Genomic DNA, 12,752 nt, shown 5'->3' with positions numbered 1-12,752 from the left:
AGCTAAATGCCAGAAGTTGTGGTTTTTAAGCAATAAAATACCTTTTAATACAAGGAATTAGAATGAGAATTACTGGAACCTCACTACCCTGAAAATTAATGATTTGTCTTTTATTTTCTCATTGTATTTTTAATTAACCTCTCTCACTTCATAGAAAATAACCAATTCTAATAATTTCATGTTTTAATTTAATTCAGAATCATATACAGAGTAAAATATTAGGGGAGAGCCTTGTGCTATATTCTTTATAAAATGAATTATGGGATGTAATGCCAAGGCTAGAAAAGATATGCATGCAAATATTCAGCTGAGCACTGTGTTAGGTCTTATAGGCCAGACATTATATTATTGACTAGATTGATAGGGAAAAAAATTCATGGAAGTTGGTCAATTGATAATTGAGTTGGGGTTTTGACTGGAATAGCTCATCTGTGTTCTCCCTTCTCAAACTGTGAATGTTACTACTTACAAATGTATGTTCCTTACCCATCACACAAGAGGGGACAAATAAAAACTAGAACGCCAGCCTTATGGCAAGGAAAGCATTTTTGTTTCTGATGTTATCAGCTGGGAGATGAGAGTAAACCCTCAAATTTCTCTCATTTCATCTCATCTCCCTGAAAGTGTCAGAAAGCAATTAAGAAATTATAAAGGCCAAAGCCCATGTCCCAATCCAATTATAAAAGTGGAAAATGCAGCGAAAAAATGTGAGTCCACAGAGAGAAAGTAATTTGACAATTACAGAAACCAACTTCACTATAATGATGAAATTTGTTCTCTTGGGCTTTTCTGATATTCTCAAATTCAACTGGTTTCTTTTTGGGATGTTCTTAGTCATCTATATGATTATCCTATTGGGAAATGGCATCATAATTCTAGCAACAAGAGTAGAGTCTAGTCTTCAGACCCCCATGTATTTTTTCCTTAGCAATTTTTCTTTCCTAGAAATCTGTTTTCTATCTGTCACAATTCCCAGAATGCTCATGGACTTTTGTAACCAGAAAGGAGCTATTTCTATTTTTGCCTGTGCTACGCAAATGTTCTCCTTCCTTGTGCTGGGAATCACCATGTGTTTCCTTTTGGCCATGATGGCCTATGACCACTATGTGGCCATTTCTAACCCTTTGGACTATCCTCTAGTCATGAACTACAAGGTCTGTGTCTAGCTGGTGGGTGCCTCCTGGGTCAGTGGAATTCCAGTGCAGGTAGGGACAACATGCCAGATTTTCTCTCTAGCCTTTTGTAGTTCCAATCAAATCAACCACTTCTTCTGTGACATCCCACCATTACTGAAGCTGGTTTGTGGAGACATCTTTGTGAATGAGCTGGTGACCTACATATTTGCTGTACTGCTTGTCTCCATTCCTTTTATGTTGATACTTGGGTGCTATAGTAGAATTATCTCTACTAACTTGAAATTGCCATCAAGCACAGGACAGACCAAAACATTTTCAACCTGCTCTTCCCACCTCATTATTCTGTGGGTCAGGCACTATCACCTATTTAAAACCTAAATCCAATCACTGTGAAGAAACAGACAGACTGCTTTCTCTTTTCCATGCTGTTTTGATCCCTATGTTCAATCCTATGATATACGCTCTGTGGAACAAAGATGTCAAAGAGGCATTGAGAAAATTTGTTCTCAGATTTTCAGCATTGTGAGACATTTGAACTAATAAGTTACTGTTTTATATATTTAACTTGCATGCAGATTTAACTGAAATCTACTTTTCACTATGGTCCTAAATTTTTAAATAAGTTAGTGATGTAATTTCGTTTAGTAGGCCTTTATTTTCTGAGTTCTCAGAAACAATTGTGTTCATTTACTTAGCAGTTTTACTTTTAAAGATAAGTTTCCTCTTCACTGTAGACTAATAAATAGAGATGATGCAATATATAGTATGTTTTTATAATTGAAATCATATTTTTTATTCTTTTGATGATGGCTTTCTAGATATTATCTTCACATACTCTGTTAAAGAAACAAAAGGTCCTTAAAATATATATGCGTCCTGAAAGCAAACCTTTTAAGATTTTTATACCACCCAGAACATAATAGGTATCTTAGGTCATGTGTTAACTTGTTGGCCCTTGGTCAAGAATTCTACTAAGGCCCAGTGGCAGGCCAAGAGCTTGCTCTCAAGTAAAAGACTATTTATTCACAGAGAATGACAGGGCCATAGATATTTACTTATAGAGACCTGTCAAATGCTCTAAACAGCATCCCTATCTGCCACTGATACCTCAGGTATCATTGGATGTACTGGAACAAATGGCTCACGTGACAGGATAGCTTATACAGTTGCCTGGAGCTGTTGAAGAGTCTTCTCTTGTTCTGGACCCCACTCAAAACTAGAAGCTTTGGATCACTTGGCAAAGAGACCAGAGTAACACACCTAAATAAGGAATATGTTGCCTCCAAAATCTAAACAGGCCCACTAGGTATTGTGCCTCTTTCTTTTTTCTAGTAGATACTAGATGCAGAAGCTTATTTTCACTTCACTTTAGAAGATATATCTCAACATATCCCACATCAATGGACCTCTGGAAATTTCACTGAGATAGAAGGCCCTTGGAATTTAGTTGGATTTATTTTCCACCCTATGGTGGAGAAATATCATACCAACAACTAGAGTTGTTGCTATCTCTTTCTCACTATGTCCAATCAGCATAATGTCATCTATGTTATGGACAAGTATTAATCTTTTGTGGAAAGGAAAGGATCAAGAACTCTGCAAACTAAATTATGACACACAGTTAGAGAGTTATACACCCCCAAGGGGAGAGAGTGAAGGTGTATTCCTGGCCTTACCAGCTGAAAGCAAACTGCTTCTTGTGAGCCTTATGGGCAAGTTTGGAGATACAGATCAGTAGCTGCATAACAGGTACCAGGGCATGTGTTAGTTTGCTCAAGCAGTGAAACCACACCTGGAACATCAGGTGCAATTGAAGTCACCCCTAGGTTAAGCTTACAATAATCCACTGTCATTCTTTAACATCCATCTTCTGCACAAGTCAAATAGAAGAGTTGAATGTTAACATGGTTGGAATCATCACCTCTGTATCTGTTAAGTCCTTTTTGGTGGCACTAATCTCTGTAAGCTCTCCAGGAATGAGGTACTGCTTTTGATTTGCTATTTTTCTAAGTAAAATAAGTTCTAATGGCTTCTATTTATACTTTCTCACCATAATAGCCCCAACTCCACAGGTCAGGGAACCAATCTAGGGATTCTGCCAACTGCTAAGTATATCTATTCAAATTATGCATTCTGGAACTAGAAGACTAACCACAGGATGGGTTTGGGGACACATGGGGCTCACTATGAGATGGACCTAAGCTAAAACTTTATTGAGCATTTGACCTCAATAAGGCTCTACTCTGACTAGAGGGCCACAGTGACATTTTGTGTCTCATGGAATTAGTGTCAGTTCACATCGTCCAGTAGTCTGGGAAAACTATGATCATTTCCTTTTCTCCTGTGCAGTTACCATGGTATAAGTCCATTAGTCCCTTCAGGGAAGGCTGGGAGAAAGATTAACAGCATAAACTTTGGGTAGTGTTCTGGGTCCTTCCTTAAGGGGACCCAAGTCCCTTTCATTCAAGGAGTTCTGGGTCTGTAAACTCTCTCAAGTCTGGGAATTGACTGAGGGGCTGTGACTATCTTAATGATTTTAATTAGACTTTGGTTCACTTGATCTGAATCCTTTTTGCTTATACAGATCAAGTAAGAATTTAATGGACTTCCTATCTATTTCGCTTCTAGGAAAGCCATGATTAGCTAGTCAACACTAGAGGTCTGTGTAAAACATTAGACTATTCTGATTGCTGCTTTGATTCTGCTGTCCGTTACCATAATTGTGCCCACCTTGCCTTTGGTGATCGAATGCTACCAGTTGGCCCCTGACACCCCAGGATCAATTATTACCATTGCATTTATATTTTCCTATCCAGTGGCTACAGTTCTCATTGTAAGTTTTGGCCCATAGAGAAGACAAAAGAGGGAGTTCTTCTGGAATGCGGGATCTTCCCTGACAAATTTATTTCTTACATTGCTGGCAAAAGTTATGTCTTCTGGATCCTCTCAGTGTGGGTGAGTAGGTCTTAAATGACAGATCTACTCTAAACATCTAATCTTCTAAGACTTTGAATCCCTTTCCTTTCAATAAATCAAGTCAGACTGGTATTACCAACTTGCTCACTATGGGCCACCGTTTGCTCAGTGGTTCAGCTAACTATTCAAACAAACTCTTAGAGTCCTTTCTAACTCCCTAATCTGCCAAATGAAATGCAGAATCTCTGCTTAGTAGACCCATATTAATAAATTTGGCCTGATCCAACGTTATGTTTCTTCCATCATTATCCCACACCCTTTATCTACACATATTCTCCAAATTTCTGTCTGTATAAAGTAGAAAATTCAAGTACTTTTAGAATGTAGTGTACCTCCTCTTGGGTCACATTTCATACCTCACCTTTAGGGGCCTGTTGTGACTTGTGTATAATTATAGATCTAGATGCAAGGAGGGATGTTGGAGATGGGTCCAGATGAGAATTAGCATTATACTGCATGATAACTGCCCCAGGAGAAGCTATAACATTTTCCTTAGGCAATGTAAGATTAATCTGCTCAGATGAGAATGGTAAAGATACTTCTAATGGCCAAATAGAACCGTCAAAATTTAAGAGATCAATATCAACAGCTGTATTAGGGTCTTGTTGCAAGTTCATATTCCAATTTTCAGAATCTCATTTTTTCCCCCAACTAATGCCCTCACTTTAGCAGTAGACACTCTGCAAGGCTTAATAATTCTGGGTTGTGTTTCCAGCAATCTCAGCTCTGTACCTACAGGAGATAGGGGCAGACATAGAAACTTTAAAGTCATTTATGTGGCTCTCATGTTGGGAATTTGAAATTCTGAGCTTATGCTTTTCTTACCCCTCTTTGTCCAATGATATTAGGAACAACAAGCCAATCTTGTTATACTTGCTAGTTTTATAAAAATGTTTGAAAGTATAACTTAGTTGATCATCCAGACACTTGCTTCTCATAAACATTTTATTAGGAGTATACAATGGTAATATTTTGAATATCTCTATTGTCAGATCATACCACAGACTCACAGTATTCTCTTTACTGCTGGAAATAAAGTCATTAAGGTCTTTAAGTGACACTAATGCTTAGATAGCTAATTCCAGAAACTTCAGAACCAATAAGGAAAATTCATCTTTAAAATTTTGATTCTCCAGAACCATTCTCAATACCAAAGTTTTCATCAGGCAGCGTTCTCCAGAGAAACAGAACCAATAAGTTATACACACACATATATATATATATATAAAAAGAGAGGGAGTGAGATTTATTATAAAGAATTTCCTTACAGAATTATGGAGGATGACAAACCCAAAATTTATAGGATGAGCTTGAAGGCTAGAGACCCAGGAGAGACAATGTTTCAGTTGGAGTCCAAAGACCTCTTCTGTAGAACCAGGAAGAGCTGATGTTACAGATGATGTCTGAAGTCAGTACCCTGGAAATTTCTCTCTTGCACAGGGGAGGCTGGTCCTTGTTTTATTCAGGCCTTCAGTTTATTGGATAAGGGTCACTCACATTGTGGAGGACAATCTATTTCACACAAAGTATACCAATTTAAATTTTAATCTCGTCAAAAACACCATCACAAGAACACTCAGAATAATGATGGACCAAATATTTGAGTACTCTATAGCCCACCCAATTTGACTTAAAAATTAACCATCACAGATGAAAGCGAAAAGCAAACCAACCAACAAAGAAAATGTGCTACACTCTTCAGAATCATTGATTTAAAAAAAACAAAGTAGAAACATATTAAGGAATTCAGGAAGAAATATGTATCATATACTGAAGGAATAACATCAATATTACTGTAGAGACCAGAAGAAATGAGACACACCAGGAGATCATGGAGGGATGTATTTAAAGTAGTGAAAAATAATAACTGTCACTTCAGAATTTCATACCCATTGAAATCTTTGAAATATCTTTCCAATATATAGGTAAAGACTTTGCAAGGAAAATAAAAATGCGCAAACTCACACAAACACAGACGTGCAAGTGAACACTCACAGGCACACAAAATGAAATAATATAGCCAGCTAGCTCGTGCTTCAGCAATTTTCTGTGCAGAAGGAGTAGAACAGAAGAAAACATGGGCCTAGACAAAGAAATAAAAAACATCAAAAACGTAAAAATGAAGGTAAATATAAAAATGATTGAGTTTGTAATTTTATTTGCTTCAAAAAATAAGTGACTGAAGCACAACTATGCTGGTGAATTGTAAATTTAATACATAAAAGTAAAATTTATGACAAAATAGAAGAAACATGGCTAATTTTGATTTGCCAGTGTTTTGTTGAGAATTTTTACATCTGTATTCATAAGAGTTAACAGGTCATTTACCATTTTTTTCCCCTACACAAGTGTCTTTGTCTGGTTTTGGCATCAGCATCACAGAATGAGTTGATAAGTGTTTCCACTTCTGCTATTTCCAGAAGAAGTTATGAAATGAAAGATTGGTAGTGATTGTTCTTTAAATGGTGGAATTCAGCAGTGAAATCATCTACGCCTGGGCCCACTCCTCAGTCTCCTCAGTACCCACCCAAGATAATTGAAAGCATATGTTCACTTAAACACTTGTACAAAAAAGATCATAAGCGTTATGATTAACAGCCAAAGAGTGAAAACAACCCAAGTGTCCATCAACTGATGAATGGATAAACAAAAAAGATATAACCCCACAAAGGAATACTGTTGGGCAATAAAAGGAAGTCACATAACCGTGGATATTACAACATGGAAGAACCTCAAAACCATATTTCTGGAGCTGACCCTGTGGCAGAGTGGTTAAGTTCATGCACTCTACTTCAGAGGCCCAGGGTTTCACCGGTTCGGGTCCTGGGCGTGGACATGGCACTGCTCATCAGGTCATGTTGAGGCCACATGCCACAACTAGAAGGACTCACAAGTAAATAAAATATACAACTATACTCTGTGGGGATTTGGGGAGAAAAAGCAGAAAAGAAAAAGATTGCCAACATTGTTAGCTCAGGTGCCTATCTTAAAAAAAAACAAAAAAGACCAAGCTATTAAAAAAAAAAAATATTTCTAAGTTAAGTAAATTAGATGTGAAAGACCACACAATGTATGATATGATTATGTTAAATGTCCAGAATAGGCAAACATATAGAGACAGAAAGTGTGTTAGTGGTTCCTACATTTGGGGGTGTATAAGAATGCAGAATGAATGACTGCTAGCCAGTGCAAGCTCTCATTTTGGAGTGATGAAAATGAACAACGCTTTAAACATACCAAAAATTATATCTTAATACTTAGATGTCTCTAAAAATCAGTTGCATTTGATAAGGAAAATATAAGATCATGTGAAACAAACAAACAAACACAAAGTGGATAGAACCCATAAAAACACAACAGTAAGAGAAACAGACGATAGGAGGAATAATATATAGACAAAGAAAATAGAACATGCATATGAATTGATCCTACAAACAAGAAAATTTAGCCAAAGCAACAGCAGAAATATCACAAGCTATGATTAAGACTTTTTCTGAATTGAAAGATTTGAAACTTCCTATTGAAAGAGTAAATTATTTTCTATGTCAGCAAAGAATGATCAGTACTAAATTATATATATTAAAGTCAGTATTTCCTGTACAGAATCCAGATCAAAAAACTCTGCTGCTTTTAAGGACTAGGAAGCTAAGTTGATCATATATCTTTCAAAAGCCATACTTCGTGCCCAGATAAAATGGAATCAAGAAAGCTAAAAAAAACAACGAAAATGAATATAAGATTAAAGGCAGCAAAACCAAAATTTAACTGTTAATTACTAATGTCAATATTTCTGATAGTGGGAAACCAAGAGGCTGTATCTAAAAAAGAACAATGAGGATAATAGAAATGTGATTTTTAAATGTATTTTTATGTGTATGTATGACTGTGTATACATGCTTATATACGCCTCTGTGTGTGTATGACACATTTTAATATGCACATTATGACAAAGCTAAGAGTAAATATATATTTAGCAATAATTAAAAATGCACCTAACATCCCTTAAAAAGGAAGACATTCCGTACAGTTTTTTAAATCCAAATATATTGTGAAATGTTTCAGAAAGGTAAAAATAAAATCTCAAGCAAAGACATAATTACGTAATACTCATGAAAAGAAAGCATTGGCTCTAATGTTAATATCAAGAAATACAGAATGTAGGAAATAGCATCAAAATACATTAAAAATGGATATGTTGTAATGATAGACTGTAATTCACAATGAAGACTTGGCATTGAGTGCTATTTATGCAAAAAATATTGTCACAACAAATATCTTAAATCAGGAAATTTCTCACGTGGGACATGCAAAGACAGACATGGGAGTATTTTAACATTAGGAAAACCTAATACACCTCTATTATATAGTTTTAGTCAACAAAACATTAATGACGATGTAACAGAATTACTACGAGGAAAGAAGATTGTTTTTATAGAAAAGTATGTATTAAATGCTGATCATAAGAAAAACGGATTCTCTTTCTTTTCAAGAATATGTTGCAACATTTGGGGAAAATGACAATATTTGCAAAAGATAAGGTCTAAATACAGAAAATAACATAAATTGCATTCTGTTTTGAAATAATTTTTTTTACAAAAAGTTCTCAAATTAGTCCATATAGCCATTGAAAAATAATTAAACCACTCCTAATCCATAGAGAAATAAGGAAAAAGTGAGAAATATCGATAATGAATGTGTGAGAGAGTAAAATGTGTGGGATGCCACTGACATGGTGTCACTGGGAAATCCACGTAAAAATCCTAAAGTTAGAAAAAAATAGCAAAATAGACCAATGGAAAGATAAGGAAAAATTTAAAAAGGAAAATCAACCAGGAATTCTAAAACATCCCAAGTATCTAAATGCAAAATGCTATCTCTGTTTCACCTACATCTCTAAGGTGAATTAAATAAACTGTTTTTGACAGTACACTATGTAAATTATTCACTCATTAAGGGAATATTTATTGAGCAGTAATATGTGTCAGACATGGTCCAGATTAAGGAAAATAGATTAGACAACTAATTAAATATAAATTAAATGCATACTATGTAAAATAATGATAAGCACAATGGGAAAATTTAAGGAAGATGGAATATGAGGAGATACAACGAGGATGAATTGCGATTATAATTAGTCAATGAGGCTATAATTAGTCAATGAGATCCTTACTAACAAGAGACGTTTAAAGGAAACAATCATGGGAATAGCAGTGTGCAGAGAGTTCCAAACATGAGGAATGAAATGCAGAAATATTGTGGGGGGAATTTAATGTGGTAAGAGATACTTTGAATATGTAATGCTGAGGTGTTATTTAAACTTAATAATCCCATTTTAGGGAAGTATACTAAAGTTGCACTCTGTTTTCTGGGAGACTGTTCTGTTGATACTACATGGGTTTTTACAAAATATAAGAACAATAATAACAATGATGGTGAAAGAAAGTAAGGAAGAAAAGGACAGTACCACTTATAATAAACTTTAAAAAGACACTTCTTGCAATGCAAATAGGGTCTGTTGGAAACACTGCTGAACATGTGCATAGCAAAGACTCTCTTTTGTACCTTTTTCTTGGGTCTGGACTACGAGGGGTAGGTGGCATCTTCAAAGGCATCACAGAGGGGTAGGTGTCAAAAAAAAAAACAGAACCCAAGTTGAGTCAGGATCAGTCCTGTAGGGAAAGTCAATCTGCCAGCCAGTTGTACCTTATTCTCTGATGTGCTTGTCTTTTGTTTTCTTGATAAGTATAATCTTGCTAAATGCTAATGCTTAGTCTCTTATTCTACGAGGAAATAAAGAATGGGTCTAATGTTCATGCTGTGCATGAAATAATGAAATAATAAAAGGGGAAGAAATGCACACTCACAAACAACAAGGTAATGGACACCAGGAATTTAAACACATTCTCTGTTGTCCTTGAACCACAGGCTGGGGCTAGATTGCTGCCAATGCATAGATCTGAGGATGGAGCCCAGTGCTTTGAACTGGAATCAGATGCCAATGACCCCATAGAAAGTGGATTGGGATTATGTGAACTGTGGTTTTGGTATCGCGTAGGTGGTATTTGCTCAAGGTAGGCAGATGTAAAGTTATATATGATTGCATCTATGGGAGGTATTTGCTCAAGGTAGGCAGATGTAAAGTTATATATGATTGCATCTATGGGAGCATGTCCAATTTCAGTTACATGGAGATGAAAGAGAATACCTATAATTTCATGTAAAGGTTAAGTACATATACACCTGTGTGTGTGTGTAAATAAACCAGTATTTGTATGTTGGAATCTTAACCCCTAGTACCTCAGAATGTAACTGTACTTGGAGACCGAGTCTTTGAGGAGGTAATTATCTTAAAACTAGTGATTTACAGTGGGCCTTAATCCAATATGACTGTTGACCTTATAAAGAGGAGGAGATCAGGATATGAACATTCAGAGAGAAAGGATCATGTGAAGACATAAGGAGAAGATGGTCATGTGAAAGGCAGAGAGAGAGAGGATTTGGAAGAAATCAACCCAGTGAACACCTTGATCTAAAAGTCTAGCATCCAGAAGAGTGAGAAAATAAATTTCTGTTCTTTTAGCAATCTAATCTTTGGTATTCTGTTATGGCAACCCCAGCAAAATAGTACAACGTGCATCAGCATCTATAGGTAAATATGTGTGAACATACATTTGAGTGTATGTGGGGGACACATATATATATACATGTATATATATGTATATATAAACTTAGAAGCAAATGAATGGCAGTTTTCTGCATGTGTAAAGACTGCATAGATATAGGGTTGATTATGATCTTTATTTAAAAATGTCTGAGAAAAACAGAAATGAACTACAAAACTTAAAAAAAACACCCAACACTGTAATCATGACTTTTTGATATGGAGACAATGAACAATGAACATTAATCTTAATTGGTATCAATTTAATGTTTACTGTGAAGAGTATATTTTATTGGTAAACCAGTGTTTTCCAAACACTCTTTTTACTGCCTCTTTTACATCTTTGTTCCTTAAACTGTAGATGATGGGATTCAGCATGGGAATGGCAATGCTGTAAAAAACTGATGCTATCATGTCCCGGTCCAAAGAGTAGCTGGAACTTGGTCTCACATACATGGAAAAGATCGTTCCATAATAAAGTGACACTCCTGTTAGGTGAGAGCCATATGTAGAAAAGACTTTTCGTCTCCCTTCAGCAGAATGCATCCTCAGAATGGCCAACAGAATGAAACCATAGGAGACCAGGACAATCAGGATAGTGACTATCTCAATAATGCCCGTAAAGTAGAAGACTAGGTGATAGTTTTTGATCGTGTCAGAACAAGAAATGGCGAGGACAGGAGGGATGTCACAAAAAAAATGTCTAATTTCATTAGATGCGCAGAAAGACAGGGTAAATGCAGCCCCCGTGTGCACTGAAGCGTTCAAAATTCCACAAAGATAGGAGACAATCATGAGTGGCCCATAGACCCTGGGTGACATGTTAACTGAATACAGCAGAGGGTTGTAGATTGCTACATAGCGATCATATGCCATTGCAGCCAGGAGACAGCATTCTGTGGTCCCAAAAGTAACATAGAAAAACATCTGTGCTGCACATCCAAGAAATGAAATAGTTTTATTCTCTGACAGGAAATTGATCAACATTTTCGGGGTGACAACTGAAGAATAGCAGGCATCCAAGAATGATAACACACTCAGAAAATAGTACATAGGGTTGTGGAGTCGGGAATCCCCAACGACCAATACAACCAGTCCCAAATTTCCTATCAGAGTGAAAAGATAGATTGCTAGAAATAGGAAAAATAGGAAGAGTTGTACCTCAAAATCACCTATGAAGCCCAACAACACAAACACGGTAACTTCACTCACATTCTTCACTTGGATCGTGTATAAATCTACATATAATGGCAACCCTGGCATTCCGATTTTTATTTGTATGTCCTAAATGAAATATTTTTGGAAATATAACCCACCCAATTATATCCTTATGTTTCCTTCCGAGAAGGGCATATTGGAATCCTTGGCAGTGAAGGAATAGGCAGTGATGAATTAGTTGGGCCCAAGTGGGTGTGTTACACTGTATAAAGTAAAGAAATTATTCCATTCAGTTGTTTTGTAAATCTGTCATGTTAAAAAAAGACAATTTACTTGGTTTAAAATTTAATTTATTTTCTGATTAATTTCCTCCCTCCTGTCTTCATATTACATATCTTAAAATTCATAAAGAAAAATGAGTATACAAATTTTCAAGTCCAAAATTATTATTATAGAAAGTACTACACATATGAGTACTAATCCTAAGTTCTCTACAGCGTGCATGAAATGCCTTTCCTTACTGTTTACAATTGTTAAATGGGAGCAAATACACTTACATCATAAGATTGTGTTGTGATAAATTATAAACTCAATGTGAAAATTATTTAAATCTTAAAATAGTCCCAAAGGGATAGAAAATAAAATAAATTAGACTTACTTTTCCACTTGTTGTAGGAAGCAGCTTTTCTCAGCCAAAGCATTTGATATCTTTTCTATTTTCCCATTTCATTAGGGCTTCTATATCCGTGGGGAACAGAACAATAGATGTTATTCTGGAGGTAGATGCAACTTGTTTGCAAACAAAAGTAGAACATTGTTCT

At 35.9% G+C, this 12,752-nt stretch overlaps 1 protein-coding gene and 1 pseudogene across 1 annotated transcript; one reads left to right on the top strand and one right to left on the bottom strand.

The window, feature by feature from the left end:
- Positions 1 to 713: 713 nt before the first annotated feature.
- Positions 714 to 1,662, top strand: LOC139040422 (olfactory receptor 10AG1-like; annotated as a pseudogene).
- A 9,381-nt stretch (positions 1,663 to 11,043) lies between these two features.
- LOC139040870 (olfactory receptor 5T1-like) lies at positions 11,044 to 12,036 on the bottom strand. The gene has a single exon (XM_070488594.1). The coding sequence runs from the start codon at positions 12,034 to 12,036 to the stop codon at positions 11,044 to 11,046; it is 993 nt and encodes a 330-aa protein (XP_070344695.1).
- Between the last annotated feature and the right edge of the window lie 716 nt (positions 12,037 to 12,752).

Source organism: Equus asinus, chromosome 17 (assembly GCF_041296235.1).
Source record: "Equus asinus isolate D_3611 breed Donkey chromosome 17, EquAss-T2T_v2, whole genome shotgun sequence".
In the NCBI taxonomy this organism is placed as follows: domain Eukaryota; kingdom Metazoa; phylum Chordata; class Mammalia; order Perissodactyla; family Equidae; genus Equus; species Equus asinus.
This window is presented reverse-complemented; position numbering and strand designations above follow the sequence as displayed.

Coding starts and splice junctions, on each gene's coding strand:
- LOC139040870 (XM_070488594.1), bottom strand. CDS start 12,036: ATGCCAGGGTTGCCATTATATGTAGATTTATACACGATCCAAGTGAAG.